Raw genomic sequence first — 12,698 nt, forward strand, 5'->3', positions numbered from 1 at the left:
TATTCTTCATTTAAAATAAATCTGAAAAATGTGTATTTGAATGTCTAATGAACTTAGTTTGCAGCATTTGCTGCACAAGCCACTAGTATAATTTTAATCTTGAGCGATTTTTAGAGCTCAGGTATATATTATATTTACCAGCAAATGTTTTTCTGGATTTCAGTACCAAAAAATTGGGGTGTGTTGTATTCGACACTGATAAAATAAGACCAGCCTACAAAATTTTGTAGTCTCCCGATCATTTCAGCCTGATCTCTTAGCAGGATAAAATGATTTTACCCTCTACATTTCAAGCTCTACATGCAGCAACTATACCAAGATGCTATGTCTATTGTTCCAAAGCATAGCAAACCTGACATTTTCTTAACTCTCACTTACAATCCACAATAACCTGAAATAGCTATTGCTTCACTCCCACATGAAAAACCCACTGATCGTCCTGACACTGTTACTTGCGTTTTCGCATTGAAACTCAAGAACTGAAGGTGGATAGGTTCAAGAAAAATTATTTGGCATAAAAAAACCATTTAGAGGTAGTATGTTTCATTATTACGGAAGCAAATAACTTTCAAAATGTCTGGTATTCTTTATTGAAAATAAATCTGGCGCCGGAGAGAATTTTTCTCCGTTCCATTACTCTTTCATCGTATGATGACGCAGAATATCTGCATGGAAATATCATATGTACTTCGGTACATTAAAATAATATATATGAAAAATATTTATTTGAATGTCTAATGAACTTAGTTTGCAGCATTTGGTGCACAAGTCACTAGTTTAATTTTAATCTTGAGTGATATTTAGAGCTCAGATATATATTATATTTACCAGCAAATGTTTTTCTGGATTTCAGTACCAAAAAATTGGGGTGTGTTATATTCGAGTAAATACTGTAAAACTCTACGAGACAAAGAATTTGATTCCTGGTGTACGTTGCCTCAGAAAAGAAAGGGAGTCATTCTACATAAAGAATACACGCCTGGTAATAAATGGCTATCTAAACCGAATGGATTGACCAGCAGCGAATGGAAGGACGCTATTAAGATGACTGCCGATGTATGTCCAGTACGTACTCTACCAGGTAGGTCTCAGAATGGAACCCACTGCTGACATTGTCGGAGTGAGAAAGAAACACTTGCTCACATTCTGGGAGCCTGTCCTCATGGAGAACTACTGAGGAATAGTCGTCACCACAAGATTCGATCCCTCCTAGCATCGGCCCTACGAGGAAAAAACTACCAAGCAGAGGAGGAGGTCCATGGTTTGTCCACAAATGGATCTACAAGGCGCATTGACATCATAGCTATCCCGACAAGATCAACAAGCAGATTCATAATTGATCCAACTGTAAGAATGGAAATGTACGAAAATCAACCTGCTGAGGTACATCAGGAAAAATGCGACATATACGACCCCACTATACCATATTATAAGGAAAAATATCATCTAACGTCGATCGAAGCTATTGGATTACTGATTGGGGCTAGAGGAACCATCACAAAAAGATTCGCGCATTTTTGTAAGCAGTTTGGTCTAGGACAAACTCTTGTCACTGAAGTATCTCTGTCTGCAGTGAAGGGATCTATAAAAATCCTAAGAAACCATCTCTACAGTTATATAGATTGATCTCTTTGCTATGGCGATCTGCTCACTTAAGTTGGGTCTTGCAACTAGTGCTAAATAGACGACAGTGATCATCCAATAGCTAATAGATACTAGGAAATTTTATGTTTCTTCTGGAATTAATGATGTTTTGTTTAGTCTTTTCCAATTATTTCTAATTGTGCTATTTCTTATTCTTTTTCTTCTCCATTGTTTTATTTTTTTTTTCCATTATAACAACAATTTTATGGTAAGCTTTGTCTTCTAGGCAGCCTTCACTTGGAGGAAGCTGAATAAAATTTATTCGAAATTAAAAATCAAAACTTGTTAAATTAACAGCTGTTGGTTATGTATTGTGTTAACTACGTCTTTTTGACTAGTTTTGGTCTCGTTTCCACCAAACATTCTAGAACAAACAGGAACCACACCACAATGTATGCTTCAAGACTAAAATAGTCACCATACTTACACTTATACTACTTCCTTGCTGCTTCCTAGCTCGCATTCTGTCACGATAATATAAACCTGGGGGAAGAAATAAGACAGTTTTACAAACAAATTACGAACTGATGACAGGAAGACGAATCATTTATGGTGCAAGGCACATCCAGAGAGCACAGCTCATTCAGAATGACATGGTGCTTTCAAGTTTGCTGGCGGGGGATAAAATTTGTCAGCTTTTCTTCAGCTAGTGTGCAACAAGGATACTGAAAAGTTTGTGCAGAAAGGAAATATATCGGAGTACTGACTAAGAAGCATTTTAGAGCAGAGTAAGTTACCAAGTTGCAGTATAAAATTGCTGTTAATTAGTCCCCTTCTATATAAACACAATACCATCAGTCTGAATGTCCCAAGTTTTGAAGGGAAGCTATATAATATGTTAATACAATTGGATGTACAGAGTGTTCGCCTACGGGTGGGGCCAGGAAAGCTGCATGTGCTGGTACGCCGCTTTGTGCGGGCAGTTGTTGAGACACGCTCGACAATCAGGTCGACAAGTTATCAGTTGTGAGCCAGCTTTGCAATGTTAACACGTACAGTGCAGTTTCTTGACACAGTTGCTTAAATATTCAGAGTGTGTGTAAAATTTGCTAACAATGTAAAACGCAAAATTCACGCTTGAACAGAGTGTTCTTATGATGTATGATGCATATGTGAAAAGAGAGTCATGTAGAGAGGTGCGTAAGCAATTTGGAGTGAAATATCTGGGTACTTCAATTCCGGGTAGAGAAACCGTTAGAAGTCCTGTTAAGAAACTAAGGACAACAGGGTCTCTAAATCCTGCAATTCCTACGCGAAATCCAAGAGTATTGAAGGAAGAAAAAACTGGTGAAATCAGTGCGTCATTTACACGCTCTCCTAAAAAAATCTGTAAGACATGTTTCACAGGAAGTTAATGTTTCAAAAACATCACTCTTTATTGCTGCTAAACTTTTAATATTAAAACTCTACAGAGAGAGTATCGTGCATGAATTACGGCCTAGAGACGATGAAAAACGAGTTCTGTTTTGTGATTGGATTTTACAAAGTATTGTGGACGGTATTGTGAATTCTCATTTAATAATTCACTTTCAACATCGCCTATAACAAGGTTAGTACAACGTAGAAAAATTCTTATGTGCACGCTATTAGTATAGAAAGCAGAAGCTTATGGATAGATGATTCCCGTAAGCGCAGGCCGCTTTCCTGGCCCCACCCTTAGGCGAACGCTCTGTAGAATAGGTTCACAGTTTTTCTAGTTCCTGAAGTCCAATCATACTTTTAGATTTTTTTATTTTAGTAAGTTATTTTACGACGCTTCATCAACATCTCAGTTATTTAGCATCTGAATGAGATGAAGGTGAAAATGCTGGTGAAATGAGTCCGGAATTCAGCACCGAAAGTTACCCAGCATTTCCTCATATTGGGTTGAGGGAAAACCCTGGAAAAAACTTCACCAGGTAACTTGCCCTGACTGGGAATCGAACCCGGGCCACCTGGTTTCACAGCAAACATTGGTCCACAGTGCTGTATTCGTCACAATTATATGAAGCTGAACCCATTCCGTATTCATATTAACCCAGAGAATAAACTCCAAAGTGCCAACTTTATGAATCACTCTGTATTACAAGATCCAATCAACCACATTTTAGTCTTTGGCATAATCTTCCCTAAGATATATTAAACTGATTTCAAACCTACCAATGGCTTTACCACTGAGTCCAGGAGGTCTACCTCTTCCCCCCCTTCCTCTTCCTCCTCCTCCTCCTCTTCCTCTTCTTCCCCCTCCTTCAAAACTTGCAGCTGGGGCATCTCTCTCTGTCAACATAAAATGATAACGATGACAATAATAATAATAATGATGATGATGATGATGATAATAACAATAATAATAATAATAATAATAATAATAATAATAATAATAATAATAATAATAATAATAATAAGTGTGGAAAGACAAAAGAAGCCACTGAAAATATAGGTCCTAATATGATACGCACTTGCTCAGTGTACTAAAGTATGGTCAACAGGGATAAAAATGAGACCCACATAAAAGTAATGTACCCTACATAAAAGTCAAGCTCATAGTAATAAACGTACTGTACAAAGTATATCCAGATTTATCCATCATGTATTCACTGTGTAAACACTAGTGCAATGTACAAAATGGTGTTCAATAGACTATTACACTCTTACTACGTAATACTACTTTTGACCAATAAAACGGTACGAAAGGACGTATTTCAACCAATCATGGCTGCTTATCGCACAATTTTATCGTGTCCCTAGCATTTGTTTAATTTTATCGCGTTCCTAGCATTTGTTTCTTTGTTTGCTAACATTTGAAACTGCGCTGGTCTGGACGTCAAAATATATATATATAAACTTACAAACCACTCCAGTCGATGCACAGCAGTTTCAAATATGACTCGCATTGGCATTCAAGAACAAGAATTAATAAGAAATCACGGATCATACCTATGCATCTTCTGAAATCCGATTTACAAATAAATGAAGAGCACCATTCGGAAATCCTGAATAAGTTGAATACACCATGTAGGCCTAAATCAACGAGTTCCACTTCTATTACGCACACGTCCAATATAACATCGATTGAACAACCAACCATATTCAAATTTGAAAATTGTACATTCAATAATTATTCCTTTTAAAATTATTCATTCGGAAATTCTGAATAAGTTGAATACACCACGTAGGCCTAAATCAACAAGTTCCATTCTATTACGCACACGTCCAATATAACATCAATTGAACCACCAACCACATTCAAATTTGAAAATTGTACATTCAATAATTATTCCTTTTAAAATTATTCATGTTTATTTTTTGTCATCGTCGTTAATTAAAACTTTTCTAACATTTGTGTATATTAGTTAGGTTATGTTATAGTTTCTGCTATATGATATTATGGATAGTCACGTATCAGAGATTGTTTAATATTAAGATTTATTGAAAATCATCTGTCAAGTGACGTTGATTACTGGGATCCGGATAACTGAAGTGGAATGTTGCATTTTAATAAAAATGAAACTGAATCAACAAAGCCTTCTTGACTAGTAACATTGCCATCGTGTATAATAGATCGAGAACTTCTCGACGAGAAGGCATTGCTCACTACTGCCATCTAGCATGCATCTTGCGTAATATTGTAATGCTGAGATGGTAAATAATACATTTGAAGACAGTTATATTTTCGTAAGTTAATTAATATATTATTGTATTGGAGTACTTCGTTACTTCTAATCTTTATATACTTTCTTCTAATCGTGTAATAGTCAATTAAATCCCACTCGAGTTTTGATTTTCTCTAGATAAATCAAAACGTCTAGTGAGATTACTGTTGAAAAAAAAAACTTTTTTAATTTTGATTAAAGAAATAACAAATCTTTTCTTCAAACTTTAATAAATTACTTATAATGCTGGTGGCCAGTAAATGCATGCATTATTGCACATTTTTAATGATAGGCTATCAATTCTGCAGTGCTTGGGAAAAGTGACACAAGTCAGTTTCCACAAACCTTTTTTGATAATTTATTGACAACTTACACTGGTTTATGTCGATTGGATTTTTTTCTGTATGAATTATTGTAATGGGAGAAATACTTATGTATTTTTCCAAGCCAGCAGATGTTCCGTAAGTTGTCAATAAATTATCAAAAAAGGTTTGTGGAAACTGACTTGTGTCACTTTTCCCGAGCACTGCAGAATTTATCTTCACTGTTTTTCATCCATGCTTGTTTAATAATTCTGCTTTAATCTGATATTCTGACAAGACAGATTTTTACTTTTCGTAAAAAGAAAAGCTACTTTTATTGATAAAAACCCTCAACCAGGTAACTTGCCCCGACCGGGAATCGAACCCGGACCAGCTAGTTTCGTGGCTAGACGTGCTACCCGCTACTCCACAGGTGTGGACAAAACGTCCTTTTCTGCAGGTCAGTCCCAGACGAACATTACCACCTAATATAATGCTCTTTGCTACTGAAACATTGTCTTACTATATCAGTTAAAGAACTTGTCATTACAGAATTCAGTGTATCTACAGGATGGTTCAATCATATTCGACATCACAATAAATTGGCTAATACTAGAAAAGTAGTCTGTTAACAAAAATGTGATTAATATCTGCATCTTGCATATTAACATATGGCTTCTAGGGAGATATAACCTGACCGTATTTATAATGCTGACGAGTTCTGTCTGTTGTTTTGGTTTATGCTCACAAATGGCTGATCCGCAAGACCCAGAAATGTCATGGTGGGAAGCCAAGAGGGACTGGCTATATTGGTGTGTGTCGGCATCTATTTCCATGATTTTTCACTACTGACTATATCTTTTTTAATTATTTATTGCTGCTTTAACTTATAACAAAAGTCATATCGCGACATTCTTCATGTTAAAAACTTATTTTGACAATAACGTAACATTTAACAAGTTCACTTGTCACAGTAGCACAAATTCCACAATTTGGGACATCTGGCTGAAATCTACGGCTGACCATTAGGATCCAGAATACAAAGCAGAGGTTAAATTAAAAATACAATATGAATGCGGAGAGAATATGGAACAAATAAAGTACAATTTGATTTCGGAGAAACAAGAGATGAAAATACATTGAAGAGTAAGGAAATGAAGTAAAAAAAATTACATAGTATTATGCAAGTGATTGTGTAAAATGGATAATGAATCTCTCAATACCATTAGACAAATTTTGTTAATGTCCTTATTAGAAAATTTAAGAGAAAGGAGAATGGTTTTGGTTAACTTAAATGAAGTTCCCCTAGCGCCAAAAAGAAGTCCTTTCACTTCCCATGTATTAATATTCATTTTGTATCTCTCACTGAAGTGAGGAATATGTGGGTTGTAAATAGACTTCTTTTCATCGTTAACGTTATTGGCTTGTTGATCATCCTTCTCAAAACGGACAGTGGGGTCAAGAATGAGGCTTCTTTGATTCCGTCGATCGATGGCTATAATGTCTGCTCTTCTCGTTGATCCATTCTCAACCAAGCAGTGCACTTCTTCGTAAACCTCCCACTTTGCCTTCCGAAGAGGTTGCGATGGAGCTTCTCACTTTATGGTGGCGATTGTTCCTCAGTAGTTCTCCTTTAGGGCAATAACCCAAAACATGCCCAAGGGTTTCTACTTTGCTGCATCCTGGATGACGACAGTTTTGATCTTGAAAGGAACGACCTGGCACCGATCGTACTTCTGCGATGTTTGTGGACATCTTTATGGCATTGGTCCACTCTGAGGATGATATCCCTCTTCTATTACTAATCCAAGAGTACATCATTTTATCAAATATTCCAGTTAGTTTGGAAAAACTTTACAACACTATTGCAGTAAGAAAGTTCACCAAGAGATCTTGCTATATTGATGGTGATTTTTTAGTAGTTGTCGTAGCTGATTATATTGAGGACAGTCCTGAATGATGTGCTTGACAGAAAGAGTTTTATTGTAAGTGTTACAAACTGGAGAAGGTTTCTTCTTTAGTAAATAACCATGGGTGAGCTTGATATGTTCAATATGTAGTCGGTTGATAAGAACTTCATCCCTTCAGGATAGATACTTGGTTGGATAGGGCAAACTGGTAGCAGATCTGATTTTTCTGAGTTCACTAGTTGTTGTTTTCTAATGCCAGGCATTTGACAATAAAGTCATTTGACCTCTTGCACTCCAATATTTTTCAAAGATATTATCATGACCAGCCACAGAAGCACAGATTTTGAGATGTTCCGAATCCATTTCTTGCTTTGAGTTGCACAATGGGCAGTTAGGAGACTGATATATTCCAATTCTATGCAGGTGTTTGGCCAAACAATCATGGCCTGTTGTCAATCTAAATGCAGCTACAGACGATTTGCGTGCTAAATCGGGAATTAACTGTGGATTATGATGCAGAAAGTCCCATTTTTTCCCTTGTGATTGTGTTATCAAATTTTGTTTGTTGAAGTCTAAGTATGTAGATTTAATCAATCTTTTGACAGAGTAATACGTAGATTTAGTAACAGGTGTGTAAGTAGCAGTGCTGCCCTTCTTTGCTAAAGCATCCACATTCTCATTTCCCAGGATTCCACAATGGGATGGTATCCATTGGAATACAATTCTTTCATTGAGTGATATTAATTGAGAGAACATTTTAGTTATTTCTGCTGTTTGAGATGAAGGTGTGTGTTTAGAGACGATTGATAGAATAGCTGCTTTGGAGTCTGACAATATAATTGCATTCTTAAATTTATTGATGTGGCATAGAAGATTCCTGAGACTTCCACTTATTGCAATGATTTCTCCATCAAAACCTGTTGTTCCATATCAAAGAGATCTATAAAGTGAGAAGAGACAGCACATAACACCTGCACCGGCATTTTGCAGTGGCGCAGCATGAAATTTTGAGCAGGGGAAGCTAACTCAAGTTGTCATTCATGCAATATGAGAAAATGTATTACAAAAATACAGTCTTAAAATAAAAATTGTAGTCAATTTCAAGTCAGCAGTCGAAGATTGGTTGGAACATCGTAAGTAACACCAATAAGGCATGACCTCAAATGATACGTAATAAAATACAATTTCACGGTTTACACATGTCTCTAACAAATAGACACGTATACGTATAACATTAGCTCACTCCCTGTCATACTTAGAGAAATCACAATATTAGTATCATTACGTAAGTATGCGTCTGTCTTTTGGTTGTGTCCTTCATTGACAGCAAGGGAGTCGGTCATTTGTTTTTTAAATCACAATACAATTGTCCTAAAAAAATTCAAGTAAATTAGTGTCAGGAACTGTTATATCACTCATTATTTATAATATCAGCCACAATGCACACTAACACTTCAATTGAACACAACTGACGAAAAGGGATAACTCGGAATCTACTTATTTTAAATGTTAAAGCTAGCTTCTTTTCGAGCCTTGCGACTAGAGTAGTTTAAAAGGGATGGAAAATCTGCGGGGTGGATTACACAGAAGAAACCGGTCTGCTTGGAAGCTGGTGTGTGCAGGCTTCTTGTTTGCTGCTGCATCACAAATAATCCTGAGCTGCCGCATCACAATATTTAAGGCGTAAATATAAATTCTATTAAAATTAATAAATAATTTTCTCTATAAACTGCAGGTTTATTATGAAATTGTTATTAACTGGGGAAGCTAAGCTTTTTAGCTTACATTGACGCTACGCCACTGGCATTTTGTTCTCTGGAGATCAAGGATCCATCAGTGTATAAATGAAGCCAGTTTTGTGGAAGGTACCTAATATTAATTGTCTCTAAAGACAATTGTTTCATTATTTCAGTGTTTACTTCTGATTTCAGTATTCCTTCTGTTAAATTTAGATTATATTCTATATTTAATAGAGTTAAAGGGTTTGGTTTAATTTGTAAGTTTTCTTTTAAATTCGGGATATTGATTTTCTGTTTTAATTCTTGAACAATGGATATGAAACTTATTTTAGTTTTCAATCTACAGAGAGGACTGTATGAATGCCAATTGTTTCCTGGTAAGCTGATAAGTTTTTCATATTGAATCAGTTCTTTTTCTTCTGTTGTCATTTTGATGCTGTTAATATTAGTGAGGAATCTTGCTAGTACATGTTTGAAGCCAATTGGAGTACCAAAAGTCATTTAATTTTTTCTTTGGATGAGTGACTATATTGTTACGCCAAATGTCAACGTCCGTATTCTATATAAGAAGACGAGTTGCTTCTTTTGCTGCCATATTAGTCCATTCACTTCCAAATAAACTTTGATGTGAAGGGATTCAAACTACGACAATTTGGTTTGATTGATTGTATATCCCTGTAATAATGTTGGACTTCACTGATCAGTGGAGATTAAGAGAATAAGTTATGCAGGGCTTTTATTGCAGATTGAGAATCATTAAAGAGCTGTCGGTGTTTCAGTACATTCTCAAAGGTTTTAATTGCATATAGTTCAGAAGAATATACTGTATAAGCTACAATATTCACAAGGTACGCAGCATAATGTGAGTAGCATAGACTACTGCACATGCAGTGTGATCTTCATTTTTGGAACCATCCATATAAATGTGAAGATACTTTGGATATTTTCCACATATTTCGTTTTGGACAGTAGTTCGTAAATGTATCTGTTCGTTTGTTCTTTTGGATATTTGCATAACTCTTAGGCCTATACCACTTTTGTGCTTAGAACACAACTTCCTTCCAGGACTTTCAAGAGCGTTATATAGAGGTTTTACTGCATATCTGAATGTTAACAGCAACATGCTACAATACTACTCCAATACTGGTTTTTTTTATGATATGCTTGATAGAAGTAATACGAGTAAGTAGCTCTAATCGCTATACCAAGTGCCAAACTTTCGCTAGCATTCTGGAGTAATTTCACTGTAATAAAAGTGGACGAGACTAGCTACAAAATAAAACAGAAATCGTATGAAGGAAGATGACGATTTAGCCTAATTGTGTTTATGTTGCATTTCCAGTTACATGCATTACATGCTATGGTTACATCATTTATAGTTGACGTGTAATTGGACTTCTGTGATTTATAGTTATCAGTTGGCGAGCGATCATGGTTTGTGGAGGTTAAGAGTTTACCTACTTCAAATGTACGGACATGATAGAGTATGGAAGAAAGAAAGTGCATTTATTGGTTATCTGGCAGAATATATTTTCGAAAGTAAATATTCTTCGAAGCAGTGTTTGTGTGTATTTGTTAAAGCAGTTGAATTGTTGTATCTGTAATATTAGGTTAAATTAATTGTAGTTTAGTTACAGTTTTCCGAATAGTTTGTTATTTTCTACGTTAAAAAGTGTTTGATTTTCGGTGTACTCGTTCTCAATTATCGTAATTCAGTATAAGAGAGCTACAAAAGGAAGAAAATGTTTGAATTGGATGCACCGCCATTCATATAAACGTATGAGATCCAGGGGAAAATTTTTCGAAGGATGATAGGATGAATTCATACGTTAGCTAGCAATGCTGCAACGTACAATTGGCGGGGATCAAGGCAATGCATTTCAAGAGTTATTCTTGCAAACATGGCTTTCTCAAGATGCCACATAAAGTTGTGTGAGTGTTCAGGCACAAAGATTGACGACAAAGTAGTGGATTTTCCGTTCAAAATTGGCGCCGCCCCTATATTTCCCTTTTGTTGTTGGCGCTTATACCTCAAATAGAAGGTAAATAGATAATCCTACCTTTGGTAGCGCTCTTGTGCAGAATACCTCAATAATTATTTTTTTACACAAATTTCTTTCTAAATCTATTAGGTTATGTTCAAGATCAATGAAAATCTTTTCTGTAATAGTGCGTTATCCTCGAAATTTACATGTGATTCTCAAACGTGCACAGCACTTAAATATATTATATTTGTTAGCAGTCGATATCGAATTCCTCTTTCCATTTGTACAGATGTACTCGCATACTTTATCACAGACTATTACACAATTAAGTCTTAATTTATTATTACATGTCCACGGCAAGGTCTCATTATTCTTGCTTTAAAAAACCCGGGAAAAAAGGTATGCCTACCATTGTTATGATACGAATCCATTTCTTCATTCCTATGTTCATTATGAAAGTCGTAACGTTCACGTCTTCTAATTTTGAAAAGAACTTTGACTAGTAGAAGTCTCATTTTGCTTTGTTTTAAAAAACCGGGAAGAAAAGGTTATACCTACCATTGTGATGATACGAATCTCTTCCTTCATTTCTGTGTTGATTATGAAAGCCGTAACTTCCACGTCTTCTCATTTTGAACAGAACTTGGACTAATGGGTTAATGGCAAGATATTTTGCACATAACACTTTTCACAATTTTCGTTATAGAACAATTCATTTCTTTAACGTCGTTTAACATCAACGCAGCAACCAAAATTAATAACACTCTGTATAGGCCTCTTGGATCTGTGCACTCAAAGACCACTGGACAATTACACACGGCCGACTTGACAATTAACACGAAATTCAGAAATTCTGCGCTGGGTGCAGCACATGATGGAGGATGCGTATGCTGCCATCTTTCCCGCATTCTGTAATCTACTTGCAAGTGAATAACGACAGTTTTTTGTTTACGAAGAGGATGCGTATGGTGATCACCCATTTATTTTGTTTATTATGAGAATAATTACATTCAAATACACATATTTTCTTTTGCGTCCTGGAATTATGCCATACATTCCTTTCAACTTCAAGAGACGAGTCTTTCCATTTTTTAATGGAAGGTCACGGAGATACGATAAATCAATGATTAAAGGGAAGTATTTTCCTTACCAAAAATAGAATAGAAATTGAGCAAAAATTAGTATTTTATCGCATATCAAATTCTATGTCGTTGTCTCCAGATATCTCAAGACTGAACATTTTTTTTTTTTTTGGCGGACTTCTTTTTATCCTGTCAGTGATGGACCTTGTAAGTTGTAAGCTGAAAATGGCGGGAAGTGCGATTAGCTCGCAAATACGAGTGCCAATGGAGTATGGAGTGTATATGCAGTTTATAAATCATATTCAACAAAAGTGTAAGTTACTACTAAAGCTGAATCTACACGGTTTAATTTTTTATGCGTGTACGAATGCAATCTGGGAAGAGTATTGGAAAAATGAAGTTTA

At 35.7% G+C, this 12,698-nt stretch overlaps 1 protein-coding gene across 1 annotated transcript in view; it reads right to left on the minus strand.

Annotated features, from left to right (window-relative positions):
• Positions 1-11,976, minus strand: part of Rhau (RHAU helicase) — a 46,432-nt gene extending 34,456 nt beyond the window's left edge. Inside the window, exons 1-3 of the mRNA XM_069849684.1 lie at positions 11,771-11,976; positions 3,784-3,900; positions 2,072-2,127 (exon numbers count right to left, since the gene is read on the minus strand). Of these exons, the coding sequence (XP_069705785.1) occupies positions 2,072-2,127; positions 3,784-3,900; positions 11,771-11,843 (246 nt within the window). The 5' untranslated portion in view covers positions 11,844-11,976. The remainder of the gene's footprint in view (positions 1-2,071; positions 2,128-3,783; positions 3,901-11,770) is intronic.
• Between the last annotated feature and the right edge of the window lie 722 nt (positions 11,977-12,698).

The sequence above is a fragment of the Periplaneta americana genome, chromosome 16, assembly GCF_040183065.1.
Source record: "Periplaneta americana isolate PAMFEO1 chromosome 16, P.americana_PAMFEO1_priV1, whole genome shotgun sequence".
NCBI lineage: Eukaryota > Metazoa > Arthropoda > Insecta > Blattodea > Blattidae > Periplaneta > Periplaneta americana.